The following is a 17,631-nucleotide window of genomic DNA, read 5'->3' on the forward strand; positions in this document are numbered from 1 at the left end:
GAGGCAAAGGCCATGAGTGTTTCCTGAGCACCTAACCTGGCCCAGACGTTTTCCAGATCAGTCCAGATCAATCGTTAGACTACATTAGCAAAACTATGTGGATACCCTTTCCTGGAAAGTCTGAAGCATGAAAAACAGCCTCATACCGTTATTCCTTCTCCACCAATCTTTACAGTTGGCACTATACATTCGGGCAGGTATCCTTCTCCTGGCATCCGCCAAACCCAGATTTGTCCGTCGGACTGCCAGATGGTTAAGTGCGTGATTCATCACTCCAGAAAACACGTTAACAGTGCTCCAGAGTCCAATGGCTGGAAACTTTACACCACTCCAGCCGACGCTTGGCATCGCCTGGTGATCTTAAGCTGTGTGGCTGCTCCGCCATGGAAACACATTTCATGAAGCTCCTGACGTTGCTTCCAAAGGCAGTTTGGAACGTGGTAGTGAGTTTCTTTATAGCACTTTGTGACATAGGTAAAATGTAAAATGTAAAATACATTTGATTGATTGTTGCAACCGAAGACAGATAATTTTTACGCGCTACATGCTTCAGAGGTCCCGTTCTGTGATCTTGTGTGGCCTACCACTTTGCGCTGAGCCGTTGTTGCTCCTAGACATTTCCACTTCACAATAACAGCACTTACAGTGCCTTGCGAAAGTATTCGGCCCCCTTGAACTTTGCAACCTTTTGCCACATTTCAGGCTTCAAACATAAAGATATAAAACTGTATTTTTTTTGTGAAGAATCAACAACAAGTGGGACACAATCATGAAGTGGAACGACATTTATTGGATATTTCAAACTTTTTTAACAAATCAAAAACTGAAAAATTGGGCGTGCAAAATTATTCAGCCCCTTTACTTTCAATGCAGCAAACTCTCTCCAGAAGTTCAGTGAGGATCTCTGAATGACCTAAATGACTAATGATGATAAATACAATCCACCTGTGTGTAATCAAGTCTCCGTATAAATGCACCTGCACTGTGATAGTCTCAGAGGTCCGTTAAAAGCGCAGAGAGCATCATGAAGAACAAGGAACACACCAGGCAGGTCCGAGATACTGTTGTGAAGAAGTTTAAAGCCGGATTTGGATACAAAAAGATTTCCCAAGCTTTAAACATCCCAAGGAGCACTGTGCAAGCGATAATATTGAAATGGAAGGAGTATCAGACCACTGCAAATCTACCAAGACCTGGCCGTCCCTCTAAACTTTCAGCTCATACAAGGAGAAGACTGATCAGAGATGCAGCCAAGAGGCCCATGATCACTCTGGATGAACTGCAGAGATCTACAGCTGAGGTGGGAGACTCTGTCCATAGGACAACAATCAGTCGTATATTGCACAAATCTGGCCTTTATGGAAGAGTGGCAAGAAGAAAGCCATTTCTTAAAGATATCCATAAAAAGTGTTGTTTAAAGTTTGCCACAAGCCACCTGGAAGACACACCAAACATGTGGAAGAAGGTGCTCTGGTCAGATGAAACCAAAATTGAACTTTTTGGCAACAATGCAAAACGTTATGTTTGGCGTAAAAGCAACACAGCTGAACACACCATCCCCACTGTCAAACATGGTGGTGGCAGCATCATGGTTTGGGCCTGCTTTTCTTCAGCAGGGACAGGGAAGATGGTTAAAATTGATGGGAAGATGGATGGAGCCAAATACAGGACCATTCTGGAAGAAAACCTGATGGAGTCTGCAAAAGACCTGAGACTGGGACGGAGATTTGTCTTCCAACAAGACAATGATCCAAAACATAAAGCAAAATCTACAATGGAATGGTTCAAAAATAAACATATCCAGGTGTTAGAATGGCCAAGTCAAAGTCCAGACCTGAATCCAATCGAGAATCTGTGGAAAGAACTGAAAACTGCTGTTCACAAATGCTCTCCATCCAACCTCACTGCGCTCAAGCTGTTTTGCAAGGAGGAATGGGAAAAAATGTCAGTCTCTCGATGTGCAAAACTGATAGAGACATACCCCAAGCGACTTACAGCTGTAATCGCAGCAAAAGGTGGCGCTACAAAGTATTAACTTAAGGGGGCTGAATAATTTTGCACGCCCAATTTTTCAGTTTTTGATTTGTTAAAAAAGTTTGAAATATCCAATAAATGTCGTTCCACTTCATGATTGTGTCCCACTTGTTGTTGATTCTTCACAAAAAAATACAGTTTTATATCTTTATGTTTGAAGCCTGAAATGTGGCAAAAGGGCGCAAAGTTCAAGGGGGCCGAATACTTTCGCAAGGCACTGTATATAGCTAACAAAATAGCTGCATGGACTATCTGAGTCAACCTTGTATCCTCATTGACCTTTATATTTTTGTCTCTATGCACACTCACACACTCACTCCATCATCTGCTCACTCACACATGACATGCACCTACTTTTATACCGACTCTACACACACGCACACACACTCACTACAAGCTGCTGCTACTCTGTTGATCTTATATCCTGATGCCTAGTCACCTTAACCGTATACATAAACTCAGCAACGAAAGAAACTTCCCTTTTTCAGGACCCTGTCTTTCAAAGACAATTCGTAAAAATCTAAATAACTTCACCGATCTTCATTGTAAAAAGTTTAAACACTGATTCCCATGCTTGTTCAATGAACCATAAACAATTAATGAACATGCACCTGTGGAATGATCGTTAAGACACTAACAGCTTACAGACGGTAGGCAATTAAGGTCACAGTCATGAAAACTTAGGACACTAAAGAGGCCTTTCTACTGACCCTGAAAAACACCCAAGAAAGATGCCCAGGGTCCCTGCTCATCTGCGTGAACGTGCCTTAGGCATGCTGCAAGGAGGCATGAGGACTGCAGATGTGGCCAGGGCAATAAATTGCAATGTCCATACTATGAGAAGCCTAAGACAGTGCTACAGGAAGACAGGATGGACAGCTGATCGTCCTCGCAGTGGCAGACCACTTGTAACAACACCTGAACAGGATTGGTACATCCGAACATCACACCTGTGGGACAGGTACCGGATGTCAACAACAGCTGCCCGAGATACACCAGGAACGCACAATCCCTTCATCAGTGCTCAGACTTTCCGCAATAGGCTGAGAGAGGCTGGACTGAGGGCTTGTAGGCCTGTTGCAAGGCAGGTCCTCACCAGACTTCACCGGCAACAACATATGGGCACAAACCCACCGTCGCTGGACCAGACAGGACTGGCAAAAAGTGCTCTTCACTGACGAGTCGCGGTTTTGTCTCACCAGGGGTGATGGTCGGATTCGCGCTTATTGTCGAAGGAATGAGCGTTACACCGAGGCCTGTACTCTGGAGCGGGATCGATTTGGAGGTGGAGGGTCCGTCATGGTTTGGGGCGGTGTGTCACAACATCATCGGACTGAGCTTGTTGTCATTGCAGGCAATCTCAACGCTGTGCGTTACAGGGAAGACATCCTCCTCCCTCATGTGGTACCCTTCCTGCAGGCTCATCCTGACATGACCCTCCAGCATGACAATGCCACCAGCCATACTGCTCGTTCTGTGCGTGATTTCCTGCAAGACAGGAATGTCAGTGTTCTGCCATGGCCAGCAAAGAGCCTGGATCTCAATCCCATTGAGCACGTCTGGGACCTGTTGGATCGGAGGGTGAGGGGTAGAGCCATTCCCCCCAGAAATGTCCGGGAAGTCGCAGGTGCCTTGGTGGAAGAGTGGGGTAACATCTCACAGCAAGAACGGGCAAATCTGGTGCAGTCCACGAGGAGAAGATGCACTGCAGTACTTATTGCAGCTGGTGGCCACACCAGATACTCACTGTTACTTTTGATTTTGACACACTCTTTGTTCAGGGACACATGATTCAATTTCTGTTAGTCACATGTCTGTGGAACTTGTTCAGGTTATGTCTGTTGTTGAATCTTGTTATGTTCATACAAATATTTACACGCTTAATATTTACATGTTAAGTTTGCTGAAAATAAACGCAGTTGACAGTGAGGGGACGTTTCTTTTTTTGCTGAGTTTATCTACCTTTATCACTCCAGTATCCCTGCACATTATAAATATGGTATGTTATTCATATTTCTTCTTATTTCTTGTTTTTTTTCTAGTATTACATTGTTATTGATTATTGCATTGTTTGGTTTAGAGTTAGCAAGAAAAGCATTTCATTGTACTTGTGCATGTGACATTAAAACCCCTGCCATGCCAAGCATATGCACTCACTTAGCTACAGTTCATGGTGGAGATGGGAATGGTTTTGGCCATTCCCCCCGTATGGACAAATCATTTGCTTCGCTTGTTCTGCCTACTGCTCTGCCTGCTTCTCTCTGTCACAGTTCAGACCAAGAGCTGCCTAAAAAAGGATGCAGGCCTTCTGATCGCTTCCTACGCTAGACAGCTGCTGCACTGAAAGTAAAGGGGCTGAATAATTTTGCACGCCCAATTTTTCAGTTTTTGATTTGTTAAAAAAAGTTTGAAATATCCAATAAATGTCGTTCCACTTCATGATTGTGTCCCACTTGTTGTTGATTCTTCACAAAAAAATACAGTTTTACATCTTTATGTTTGAAGCCTGAAATGTGGCAAAAGGTCGCAAAGTTCAAGGGGGCCGAATACTTTCGCAAGGCACTGTATGTGAGCTCTCAGTCAAGACTCCCTTTCTTTTGGTTATTGTTTCAGCAAAGCCTGTTGGAGATTTATGCTGAACAAAAATATAAACGCAACATGCAACAATTTCAACAATTATACTGAGTTACAGTGTATAGAAATACATTCAGTAGGCCCTAATCTATGGATTTCACATGACTGGGCAGGGGCGTAGCCAGGGGAGGCATAGGCCCACCCACTGGAGAGCCAGGCCCAGCCAATCAGCATGAGTTGTTCCCCACAAAAGGGCGTTATAACAGATATAAATACTAATCAGTTTCAATAATCTGTCTGGTTGGATGGTGTCAGACGATCCCACAGGTGAAGAATCTCTAAAACAACGTTGGAGGTGGCTTATCGTAGAGAACATTCAATTCTCTGGCAACAGCTCTGGTGGACATTCCTGTAGTCAGCATGCCAATTGCACACTCCCTCAAAACTTGAGACATCTGTGGCATTGTGTTCTGTGACAAAATTACACATTTTAGAGTGGCCTTATATTGTCCCCATTTCAAGGTGCACCTGTGTAATGATCATGCTGTTTAATCAGCTTCTTGATATGTCACACCTGTCAGGTGGAAGGATTATCTTGGCTAAGGACAAATGCTCACTAATAGGGATGTAAACAAATTTGTGCACAACATTTGAGAGAAATAAGATTTTTGTGCATATGGAACATTTTGGTGATCTTTTATTCCAGCTCATGAAACATGAGACCAACACTTTATTGTTGCGTTTATATTTTTGTTCAGTATACATGTACTTTCTACCCATCCGTCATGCCTCACTTTAGCAGAAGATGGATGTAAGGCAGTGCTTCGGCCAAATCCAGCATTCTTACCAAAGGTGCTTTCATCATCACATGCTAACCAGCCATTAATTATAGTGACATTTCTTCCGCCTTCTCACAAGAGTGTCATGAGTTGCATACACTTTGCCCAATTAGGACATTGAGTGCATATCTTGCTGAAACAGGAGCTGTTTGTCAAACAGAACAGCTTTTTGTGTGTTATGGGGAGAATACCATAGTGCGGCGCACAATTGGCCCAACGTTGTCCGGGTTAGGGGAGGGTTTGGCTGGGGTAGGCGGTCATTGTAAATTAAGAATTTGTTCTTAACTGACTTGACTAGTTTAATAAAGGTTAAATATATATATTTTTAAATAAACACCAAGGGTGTGATGTCTCGAAGCCGAGACTGGAACATTATGTTACCACTGCAGTATCAAAATCATATGCTGCGGTAGGTAGACCAACTCCAGACAGCGTAGTAGCACACTCCACCAGGGGTATGGACACTTCATGGGCCATGTTATGAAGGGCCTCCCTGGACTCTATCTGTTCTGTTGCAAGTTGGGCTAGACTCCATTTTATGTCAACAAGTCAGTGGGCCCTGTGGTTCTGGACAAGGCACGCCTGTGGACCTTGTACATACTTACTTATCAACCATCAGTGAGATGGATGTTCTATACAGAGGCCTTCCACTCTTGGTGGTGTTGCACCCAATTGAAGCCTCATGTTGTAAGTTCTAGCTTTCAGTTTGCTTGTGTATATGGTTGTGTACCACAGTTGAGATTTTGTGTTGCCCTGTTGGGTAATTGTAATCTGTTGCATCCTGTGGTGGGTGCAAGGAAGTCCCAGGGACTCATCTGGACTAAGTTAAATGGTGAGTTATCCTACTCTGTTGTCCGAATTACCTCTTTGGTACAGCCTCTCCTGTAGGTTGTTTGGTGACCTGTTATGAAAACAATAGAGAACGTTGGGTTACGGGTGTAACCATGGTTTTCTGAGTAGAGTAACGGGTCGCCACGCTTTCATGTCGTTCCTCCAGTGCTTTTTATAGTGGTAGGTCACGTGGGTAAAATAAGGGTGTGGCGTATGCCATAGGTCATGCTTACAGATGGGGGGAGATTGCGAACTTCAGTTCTTCCCAGTCTGATATTGACGTGCAAGTGGGATGTCACGTCCTGAAATACTGTATTCTATTTTCAGATTTACAATGTGTATGAGTTCTCTATGTACATGTCCTGATGTGTATAAATATGTGTACGGTACTTGTTAGATATTGGGGGCATCCTGAGATGTGCTTTTGTTATTGCTTTAAGTGTCACGGATCTCTCCGGTACAGCTGCTCATTTTGTCCACCAGTCCTGGAGGTCGACATCACCAGCCTTCTAGGCTTCACTGAACTGGATTCGTTATCATCAACCCCGATTACGCACACCTGGTTCCCATTTCCTCTGATTAGTATGTTATATACGTGCCTTCTGTTCTCCATTGTCCTTGTTGGTTATTGTTCCCATGTCCGTTGGTTGTGTGACTACCTATGCGTTGTTTCAGCTTCTGTGCCGTGTATTTTTGTGCATTACGGGTCTCGTCCTGTGTCGTTCTACGACGTTTACCCTCACTCTTTCGTTTGGGTACGTCCCAGTGGTTTGTATACGTGTTTGTTTTGGGTGTATTAAAAACCCCTATTATGTATTCATGCGCCTTTCTCCAAATCCTTATTACCAGCGTGATAGTAAGAATGAGTTAGCTAGAATGATATAATTTTAATGGTCACATTTGCTACCTGCTAATTCAGTTATTTCCATGCTAACAGATGAAACAAATCTACAAACACCAACACAGTTATACTGCACATCTAATGTGCTTCCTTGACTCTTATCGTCAGGTACTTACTTACATGTGTATTGTATTTTGTACAATTTTGGTCATGTTTGATTACAAAATACCCAGTCTGATATTGACATGCGTGACAAATCAGGAATCTACAGCCATCAACATACTGTTGTCTTGCACATCTAATATGCTTCCTTGTGTCTTATTGTTTAAAATCATTCAATCAAAGCATCCAATAACTTAACTGGGAGGGTAAAGATGAAATACACTTGATATTCTTTGACTGAAGACTGTCAGTATGAGATTGATAGTTTTTTTTGTAGTCAGTCATGTTCTCTTGTGGTGTTGGTGGACTTAATCCTGTCCTGCGGCGTTTCGTGTGTGGAGGAATACGCTCCTAGTCACTACCCACCATATGTGTGTTAGAAAAAAATACCTGTTGTGGTAATGCATGGCATATACTGTACAGAGGGGTCCACAATTATTTGCACCCTTGATAAACATGAGCAAAATAGACTGTATATAATACAAATACTGAGCTGTATTGTACGCTCACATTTTGACTTATTTTATACTAATACAATTGCTCAGAAAGATTTATTTTAACAAGTAATAAATATATTATTGGCTCCTCTGTTTTCAGTACTCCAGCACCCTACCCTTGCAAGGATATTGACACTGAACCTTTTTCAAAAATGTTTTATGAGATTAGATAACACATTAGGAGGGATCTTAGACCATTACTCCATACAGAATCTTTCCAGATCCTTGATGTCCTCCGTCTGTGCTTATGGACTGCCCTCTTCAAAGTCAAGACTGAAATGGCCATTGCAAATTGCAGATTTTTTTGTCAATTAACAATTTCCTTGTGGATTTTGATGTGTGCTTGAGGTTATTGTCTTGCTGGAAGATTGTCAGTTTCCTGGCAGAGGCAACCAGGTTTTTAGCTAAATTGGTTATTACACTTACTGAAAAGCAACTATCATACAGTGCCTTCGGAAAGTACTCTGACCCCTTGACTTTTTCCACATTTTGTTAAGTTATAGCCTTATTCCAAAATGGATAAAACAAATGTAATCCTCAGCAATCTACACACAATACCCCATAATGATAAAGCAAAAACAGGTTTTAAGAAATGTTTGCAAATGTATTAAATACAAAAACAGAAAAACCTTATTTACACAAGTATTCAGACCCTTTGCTTTGAGACTCAAAATTGAGCTCCGGTGCATCCTGTTTCCATTGATCATCCTTGAGATGTTTCTACAACTTGACTGGAGTCCACCTTTGGTAAATTCAATTGATTGGACATGATTTGGAAAGGCACACACTTGACTATATAAGGTCCCACAGTTGACAGTGCATGTTAGAGCAAAAACCAAGACATGAAGACGAAGGAATTGTCCGTAGAGCTCCGAAACAGGATTGTGTCGAGACACAGATCTGGGGAAGGGTACCAAAAAACTATCTGCAGCATTGAAGGTCCCCAAGAACACAGTGGCCTCCATCATTCTTAAATGGAAGAAGTTCGGAACCACCAAGACTCTTCCTAGAGTTGGCTGCCCGGCCAAACTGAGCAATCGGGGGAGAAGGGCCTTGGTCAGGGAGGTGACCAAGAACCTGATTGTCACTTTGACAGAGCTCCAGAGTTCTCCTATGGAGATGGGCGAAGCTTCCAGAAGGACAAACCATCTCTGCAGCACTCCACCAATCAGGCCTTTATGGCCAGACGGAAGCCACTAATCAGTTAATGGCACATGACAGCCCACTGAGTTTACCAAAAGGCACCTAAAGACTCTCAGACCATGAGAAATAAGATTATCAGGTCTGATGAAACCAAGATTGAACTCTTTGGCCTGAATGCCAAGCGCCACTTCTGGAGGAAACCTGGCACCATCCCTACGGTGAAGCATGGTGGCGGCAGCATCAGGCTATGGGGATATTTTTCAGCGGTAGGGACTGGGAGACTAGTCAGGATCGAGGCAAAGACGAACGGAGCAAAGTACAGAGAGATCCTTCGGGACAAGTCCCTGAATATCCTTGAGTGGCCCAGCCAGAGCTCAGACTTAAACCAGATCGAACATGTCTGGACAGACCTGAAAATAGCTGTGCAGCAACGCTCCCCATCCAACCTGACAGAGCTTGAGAGGATCTGCAGAGAAAAATGGGAGAAACTCCCCAAATACAGATGTGCCAATTTTGTAGTGTCATACCCAAGAAGACTCAAGGCTGTAATCGCTGCCAAAGGTGCTTCAACAAAGCACTGAGTAAAGGGTCTGAATACTTCTGTAAATGTGATATTTCTGTTTTTTATTTGAATAAATTAGCAACATTTTCTGAGCCTGTTTTTGCTTTGTCATTATGGGTTATTGTGGGTAGATTGATGAGGAATAAGGATGTAATAACAAAATGTGGAAAAAGTCAAGGGTTCTGAATACTTTCCAAAGGCACTGTAATTTTATGTAAGATAATATATTTATATAATATCAATTGATATCACAATATTGCTATTAATACAAATATAAGTTACAGTATTACAGCGTGTCTTGGCTTTTACAAGTTATTTATCATCAGAGTTCTCTAAGGCTCCCTCATTACCATATAATATAATAATAATATTATCTGTACATAATAAGTATAAAATACACTGATAATAAACCAGTAAACCAGTGTTCCCATGGCCAGCCCTCTGTTGCCCCAGTGAGGGTTGTCAGTGGTCTCCTCCTCCCTCATCCCCTTTTTGGCATCGGTAGCAGTGGTATTGCAGTACAGGGGCATATGATGGTGTTTTTGGGGGTCATTCCCCCCCCCCCCCCCCCCTCATCCTCCTGTAGTGATGTTAGCAGTGGTGTTGGCCCAGGAGGGGAAGGTGTCCAGGTTGAAAATGGCTCTACCCCAGCTGTTAATGGCCAGAGTGATACACAGGATCCCAAGGATGTTCATCACTATACCTGTCTTAGCCTAGAGGAGAGAGAGGGGTTAAAGCTGAGGTGGTGGTAGGTTGAGGGGATGGTGGTGAAGGTGGATGAAGAATACGGTGCGAGGAGGAGGTTTAGATTTAAGGTGGGGTGGTAGGGTGAAATATATGCCAACATACAGTACATTAACTTATTATTCATACTTCCTACTGTATAGTAGGTTTCCATAGAAGCAGAGGTCAAAAGTGGGGCACTCACCATATCCGACACCTTCAGGTATCCATAAGAGAACACGATGGCGTTAGGAGGCGTGGCGACAGGGAGCATGAAGGCAAAGGAGGCACTGAGGGTACAGGGTACCATCACATACAGTGGGTTCACTCCTATGGATTGGGACTGCAATAGAACACACACATATTAGCCAGCACATACGTATGCACATGCATGCACACATATGAGTACATGCACAATTAGTAGCCTATTATCCTGCGATGTGGATGTGAATAGGATGAAAGAAAGTGTGTGTGGCTCTGTGTTGGCTCAGTTATCAAAGATTCTTGTCACTGAATGAACAGAGCTGAGAGCTCTACACACAGTGCTGTTACAGTCTCAATGTCTGGCCTCTAATGTGACCTATTAGTGTGAATAACCTGTCTTGTTTTTTCTCTCTCTCTCTCTCGCTCTCCCTCTTTCTCTCTGAGTTGACTTTTCACTCATTCAGCTCTTTCCCTCGGTCTTCTCTCGCTATTTGCTTATCTCTTCAGACTCTTCAGTAGTAGGCCTGGCTCAGATCCCCTATTGACCAGCTCTATTCAGTACAATCCAATTTTATCAAAAGGAATCTTGATCTCAGAATGGAGAGCAATCGAGTATGTTTGTGTGTGTGAGCGAGATGGGGAGAGAGAGAAGTGTGTGTGTGTGGTTGGTTGACTGTGGGTGGGTGTACCATGGAGGCTAGGATGGGCAGGAAGAGTGTAGCGGTAGCCACGTTGCTGGCACACTCAGTGAAGATGGCGGTGAGGAGACAGAGGATGACTGCGATAGCCCAGGGAGGGATGGAGCAGAGAGGTATCATCTGATCACCCAGCCACCGCGACAGACCAGACACCTGGATGGATACACACATTCAAGCTTATACACATGTACAGACCCATGCATGCACGCAAGCATGCACGCATGCACATACAGTGGGCAGAACAAGTATTTGATACACTGCCGATTTTGCAGGTTTTCGTACTTACAAAGCATGTAGAGGTCTGTAATTATTTATCATAGGTACACTTCAACTGTGAGAGACGGAATCTAAAACAAAAATCCAGAAAATCACATTGTATGATTTATAAGTAATTAATTTGCATTTTATTGCATTACATAAGTATTTGATACATCAGAAAAGCAGAACTTAATATTTGGTACAGAAAACTTTGTTTGCAATTACAGAGATCATACGTTTCCTGTAGTTCTTGACCAGGTTTGCACACACTGCAGCAGGGATTTTGGCCCAGTCCTCCATACAGACCTTCTCCAGATCCTTCAGGTTTCGGGGCTGTCGCTGGGCAATAACCGACTTTCAGCTCCCTCCAAAGATTTTCTATTCGGTTCAGGTCTGGAGACTGGCTAGGCCACTCCAGGACCTTGAGATCCTTCTTACGGAGCCACTCCTTAGTTGCCCTGGCTGTGTGTTTCGGGTCGTTGTCATGCTGGAAGACCCAGCCACGACCCATCTTCAATGCTCTTACTGAGGGAAGGAGGTTGTTGGCCAAGACCTCGCAATACATGACCCCATCCATTCTCCCCTCAAAACGGTGCAGTCGTCCTGTCCCCTTTGTAGAAAAGCATCCCCAAAGAATTATGTTTCCACCTTCATGCTTCACGGTTTGGATGGTGTTCTTCGGGTTGTACTCATCCTTCTTCTTCCTCCAAACACGACGAGTGGAGTTTAGACCAAAAAGCTCTATTTGTGTCTCATCAGAACACATGACCTTCTCCCATTCCTCCTCTGGATCATCCAGATGGTCATTGGCAAACTTCAGATGGGCCTGGACATGCGCTGGCTTGACCAGGGGGACCTTGCGTGCGCTGCAGCATTTTAATCCATGATGGCGTAGTGTGTTACTAATGGTTTTCTTTGAGACTGTGGTCCCAGCTCTCTTCAGGTCATTGACCAGGTCCTGCCGTGTAGTTCTTGGCTGATCCCTCACCTTCCTCATGAACATTGATGCCCCACGAGGTGAGATCTTGCATGGAGCCCCAGACCAAGGGTGATTGACCGTCATCTTGAACTTCTTCCATTTTCTAATAATTGCGCCAACAGTTGTTGCCTTCTCACCAAGCTGCTTGCTCCTGTAGCCCATCCCAGCCTTGTGCAGGCCTACAATTTTACCACTGATGTCCTTACACAGCTCTCTGGTCTTGGCCATTGTGGAGAGGTTGGAGTCTGTTTGATTGAGTGTGTGGACAGGTGTCTTTTATACAGGTAACAAGTTCAAACAGGTGCAGTTAATACAGGTAATGGATGGAGAACAGGAGGGTTTCTTAAAGAAAAACTAACAGGTCTGTGAGAGACGGAATTCTTACTGGTTGGTAGGTGATCAAATACTTGTCATGTCATGCAATAAAATGCAAATTAATTACTTAAAAATCATACAATGTGATTTTCTGGATTTTTGTTTTAGATTCAGTCTTTCACAGTTGAAGTGTACCTATGATCAAAATTACAGACCTCTACATGCTTTGTAAGTAGGAAAACCTGCAAAATCGGCAGTGTATCAAATACTTGTTCTCCCCACTGTACACACTCAAGGTTACACACACAAACACACCTCGCTGCCCTTAGCCAGAGCGAAGCCTCCTCCTAGCAGCAGTACAATGCTCCAGGGCATCTTCCTTTGGGCCACCTGCCAGGTCAACAGGGCAGGGGTGGGCCCGCGGTGGGGCTCTGAGAGGAGAGGGGCACAAACATGTCAAGCAATTTCTACAGTGTGTGTGTGTGTGTGTGTGTGTGTGTGTGTGTGTGTGTGTGTGTGTTTCACCTGTGTCAAAGCTCTGTGTTCTCCAGAAGCAGAGGTAGCGGGGGGGCTCAGAGGGCAAGACGAACAACAGCACGGCAACAAACACTGCCACTGTGGCATCAGTCACAAACCTGGAGAGGTTGGATGGTTGGAAGGTAAGGCCCCAGTAAAACAATCCTATAGGATTTGTGATTTTTCCACCGGAATCCTGTAGGATTCTCACAATCCTATAATATTTTGTTTTACCTCTATCAGAATCCTATTGGAATCCTGTTGGACTACTTTTTTCCTATTGGAAATCAAAAGTAATGCTATTGGATCCTATAGGATTTTGTGTCACCTCTATCAGAATCCTATTGGAATGCTGTTGGACTACTTTTTCCTATTGGCAACCCTATTGTAGTATTTTGTGTCACCCCGATCAGTATCCTATTATAACTGTTTTCTTAATTAAACACATTAAATTATAGTTTGTGGCTCTGCAGAAAATCACTGGTTTTCTAACGTGATCTATTCTTACAGTTTTATCCTTTACTGTGTGTGAATGCAAGAACTGTGAGTACAGTATTTGTTTCCTTATGAAGTTTTCAATGTTTTAGTCGTATTTCTGTCATTGTACAGAATTTCAAATCAAATCAAATGTTATTTGTCACATACAAGTGTTTAGCAGATGTTATTGCGGGTGTAGCAAAATGCTTGTGTTTCTAGCTCCAAAAGTGCAGTGATATCTAACAAGTAATATCTAACAATTTCACAACAATACACACAATCGAAAGTAAAGGAATGGAATTAAGAATATATAAATAGTTGGATGAGCAATGTCAGAGAGGCATAGACAAAGATACAGTAGAATAGGATAGACTACAGTAAATACGGAGTTTGGTTTAGCATGTGTATAGAGAAGAAGCTCGTGGCATTAGTTAAGTTTTCCAAATGTTCACTTTGCATTCCACTTTCTTACATATCATATTTCATTGGTGAGTTCGTAAGTCATACCTTTTTTATTCAAATGTCACACGAACTGAGGAGCAGAAGACCTGTAACTGACGTTTCAACCGCAATGGCAAACGTGAATGATAATGGCGCCAACTCCAATCCAACTATTACAGAGCCTCATGAGGTCACACTCCCCACAGATCTTCAGAACCTCCGTACGGTTCTGGTCTCGGAAATTACAGCTACCATTGCCACTCAGCTCAAAACTGCCATTGATGCTGCTCTGGCCCCCTTCTCCACCGTCCTGGATGGTGTCCGAGCCGCTGCAGATGAACAAGGCCGCCAAATTGACGGCTTTGAACATGACCGGTGTGATGACAGTGACCGAATAGTAGCACTTGAGAAAACGGTCGCCTGGCTGAGCTCCGAAAACCAAAAGCTGATTGACAAAACCGATGACCTGGAATCCCGTTCTCGCGTTTGCAATCTTTGTGTTGTTGGTATACCAGAGAAATGTGAAAGAGGGGACTCATTTAAGTTCATGTCCGAATTCTTTGCGGATGTGCTGGGTCCAGCCATCGATCCATCACTCCCGAAGCTGGATAGAGCCCACCGCATTGGCCCTCCCCTGTGAGTGGAGACGACAACTCCAAGCCTAGAGTGTTTATTGTCTGTTTTCACTACTACTGTGACAAGAAGCGCATACTCCAGAGGCAGGGCAAACACCAGCGACACTTCTGCGGATTCAAGGTGTTCATCTTTCTTGACCTCAGCTTGAATGTCACCAAGAAAAGAGCTAAATTCCTCGATGTGAAATGTAAAATTCATCAGAAGAAAGTGAAATTCTCACTCCGCTTTCCTGCTCGTCTGCACATTGAACACTAACGTTATTGAACTCTGATAAAAATGACTAATACTGTCTTGTGTGGTTGTCATTTAAGCTACACATTTGGGAGGTCCTTTTTATTTGGCTAGATGGCTAGCATAGTAATGCATGGCTACAATTCCAAGCTTTTGCCGAGCTTTCTTTCCTTTGTTGTTTTTTTCTTTCTTTTCGTCTAGACACTTACTGAAGGACTTTTCACCACTTTATTTCGCCCTATTGATCATTTGTACATGTAAAGACACTCTGCCCCTTTTCTGTTTTGTAACAGGGTAGCATACTGTGGGACACTTATTTGGCCATCCTTAAGACACATTGTACGTGCTGCACTGATTGAAGACTCCCTGATTCAGGACAGTTCCGTTTCACTGTTATGGGGTGTTTGTTTTGGTTATCTGTTGACCTTCTTTACCGTTTTGTGAATGCCTTTTCGATTGTATTTCACTACTGGTGCTATGGAGCCTCTCCGCGTTAGGATAGGAAGGTTTTCTGCTTATATGCACCGAAGCTGCACCGTTTTCAGGCCTTTTTTTTTTGCTTTGCTTTTTTCATCAGTTTTCTCTGATATCTTTGCAAATGCTTTATCTGTTTTCACACCTTTTTCATTTCAATATTTTAGATGGCTAACAACGCTAATAATAGTATAATGGGAATAGGTAGGCCTAAGCCTATAAAGTTTGTATCTTGGAATACTAAGGCAATGAACAATCCTGTCAAGAGGTCTAGGGTCTTCTCTCATTTGAAAAAGCTAAAAGCAGATGTGGTATGTTTTACAAGAGACCCATTTACACACTAAAGATCACTCAAGGCTACAAAACTAATACATTTCTCTACTACTAATGTTATTTCAGACAGTCATGGGAGATATTTAATCATAACTGGCACCATTTGACACACACCTGTAGTAGTGGTCAATGTAGATGCTCCCAATTTTGAATTTGCCAATGGGTTGCTGGGGAAAATCCCTTCTCTGAACACCCATCTTTTGATATTTGGCGGGGATCTGAATTGTGTTATTAGCCCGGCTTTGGACCACTCCAACCACAAAACTATGTCTCCTCCTGCTATGTCAAAGTCCTTCTCAGGTTTTATAGTTCAGAATGGGTGTACAGATCCCTGGAGATTTCAGAAACCCCAGGCAAGAGAGTATTCTTTCTTTTCACATGTACACCATTTTTTTTCTCATATTGACTATTTCTTTATTGATCATAAGTTACTTCCAAATGTCAACTCTTCTGAATATTTAACCATTGTAATTTCTGACCATGGACCTTTTGCCCTCGACATAGTCCTATCTGCACAAACTCGTACTCCTCTTTTCTCCAGTCTGATGCAGACTTCTGTAACGTTATCTCCACTTCTATTGATCTTTTTTTTAAATAAATCAGACAAGCTCAACCTCTCATTCTTTCTTATGGGTATCACTTAAGGCCTATCTTAGAGGATACATGATTTCTTATTCTTCTCATTTAAACAAAAATCGGAAAGCTAAACTAGAAGAACTCTAAAGCCATCCTTGACTTAGACCATCAATATGCCCTGACGCCATCTCCAGAGATGCTCGCACACCAATTAAAACGCAGTGTTGCTACCCGTCTGATTCCCCAAATGAAAGATTCCTCTCATACTTTGATTTCTGACCCTATGGGGATCAATGACACCTTCAAATCTTTCTATTCCTCCGTGTATACGTCTGAATTTCCATCAGATACGACCAATATGACTACATTTTTGGGTGAATTGGAGACTCCCACAGTTGAGGCTGAAACTGCAGATGACCTTGATTTCCCTCTCAACCTTGAAGAAGTTATTCAGTCTAACAAGTCAATGCAGAGCAGCAAGGCTCCAGGGCCTGATGGGTTTCCAATTTGGTTCTTTAAGAAATTCTATACCAAGTTAGCCCCTTTACTTTTTTATCTATGTATAACGCATCACTTGAACAAGGCTCGTTTCCACCTACCCTAACACAGGCTTCAATAGCTCTGAAACTGGAAACACTTATCTCCCTCACTAGCTTTAAGCACCAACTGTCAGAGCAGCTCACAGATTACTGCACCTGTACATAGCCCACCTATAATTTAGCCCTATCAACTACCTCTTTCCCAACTGTATTTTATTTATTTATTTATTTTGCTCCTTTGCACCCCATTATTTTTATTTCTACTTTGCACATTCTTCCATTGCAAAACTACCATTCCAGTGTTTTACTTGCTATATTGTATTTACCTTGCCACCATGGCCTTTTTGCCTTTACCTCCCTTCTCACCTCATTTGCTCACATTGTATATAGACTTGTTTATACTTTATTATTGACTGTATGTTTGTTTTACTCCATGTGTAACTCTGTGTTGTTGTATCTGTCGAACTGCTTTGCTTTATCTTGGCCAGGTCGCAATTGTAAATGAGAACTTGTTCTCAACTTGCCTACCTGGTTAAATAAAGGTAAAATAAATAAAACATAAATAAATAGCACTTCTCCTTCACTTTCTGTTCTTATTTTAGGCCCCTAAGTCTCCTTAATGTGGATGTAAAGGTGCTGGCGAAGGTGATAGCGAGGCGCCTGGAAGTAGTCTTACCAGGACTCACATCGCAGGAACAAACCAGCTTTATAAAGGACAGATATTCATTTTTTTTTACATTCGGACGCT

At 42.9% G+C, this 17,631-nt stretch overlaps 1 protein-coding gene across 2 annotated transcripts in view; it reads right to left on the bottom strand.

Moving 5' to 3' along the window:
• Positions 1–6,447: 6,447 nt before the first annotated feature.
• The window catches only part of LOC139423060 (Na(+)/citrate cotransporter-like), a 29,716-nt gene continuing 18,532 nt past the window's right edge, over positions 6,448–17,631 (bottom strand). Inside the window, exons 8-12 of one of the 2 annotated variants that reach the window (XM_071174669.1) lie at positions 13,186–13,295; positions 12,976–13,091; positions 11,100–11,261; positions 10,412–10,549; positions 6,448–10,196 (exon numbers count right to left, since the gene is read on the bottom strand). In XM_071174669.1, coding sequence (XP_071030770.1) covers positions 10,056–10,196; positions 10,412–10,549; positions 11,100–11,261; positions 12,976–13,091; positions 13,186–13,295 — 667 coding nt within the window. In that variant the 3' untranslated portion in view covers positions 6,448–10,055. Of the gene's footprint in view, positions 10,221–10,411; positions 10,550–11,099; positions 11,262–12,975; positions 13,092–13,185; positions 13,296–17,631 lie in introns of both variants that reach the window. The other variant, XM_071174670.1, reaches the window with a different exon arrangement.

Source organism: Oncorhynchus clarkii, chromosome 12, assembly GCF_045791955.1.
Source record: "Oncorhynchus clarkii lewisi isolate Uvic-CL-2024 chromosome 12, UVic_Ocla_1.0, whole genome shotgun sequence".
Taxonomy (NCBI): Eukaryota; Metazoa; Chordata; class Actinopteri; order Salmoniformes; family Salmonidae; genus Oncorhynchus; species Oncorhynchus clarkii.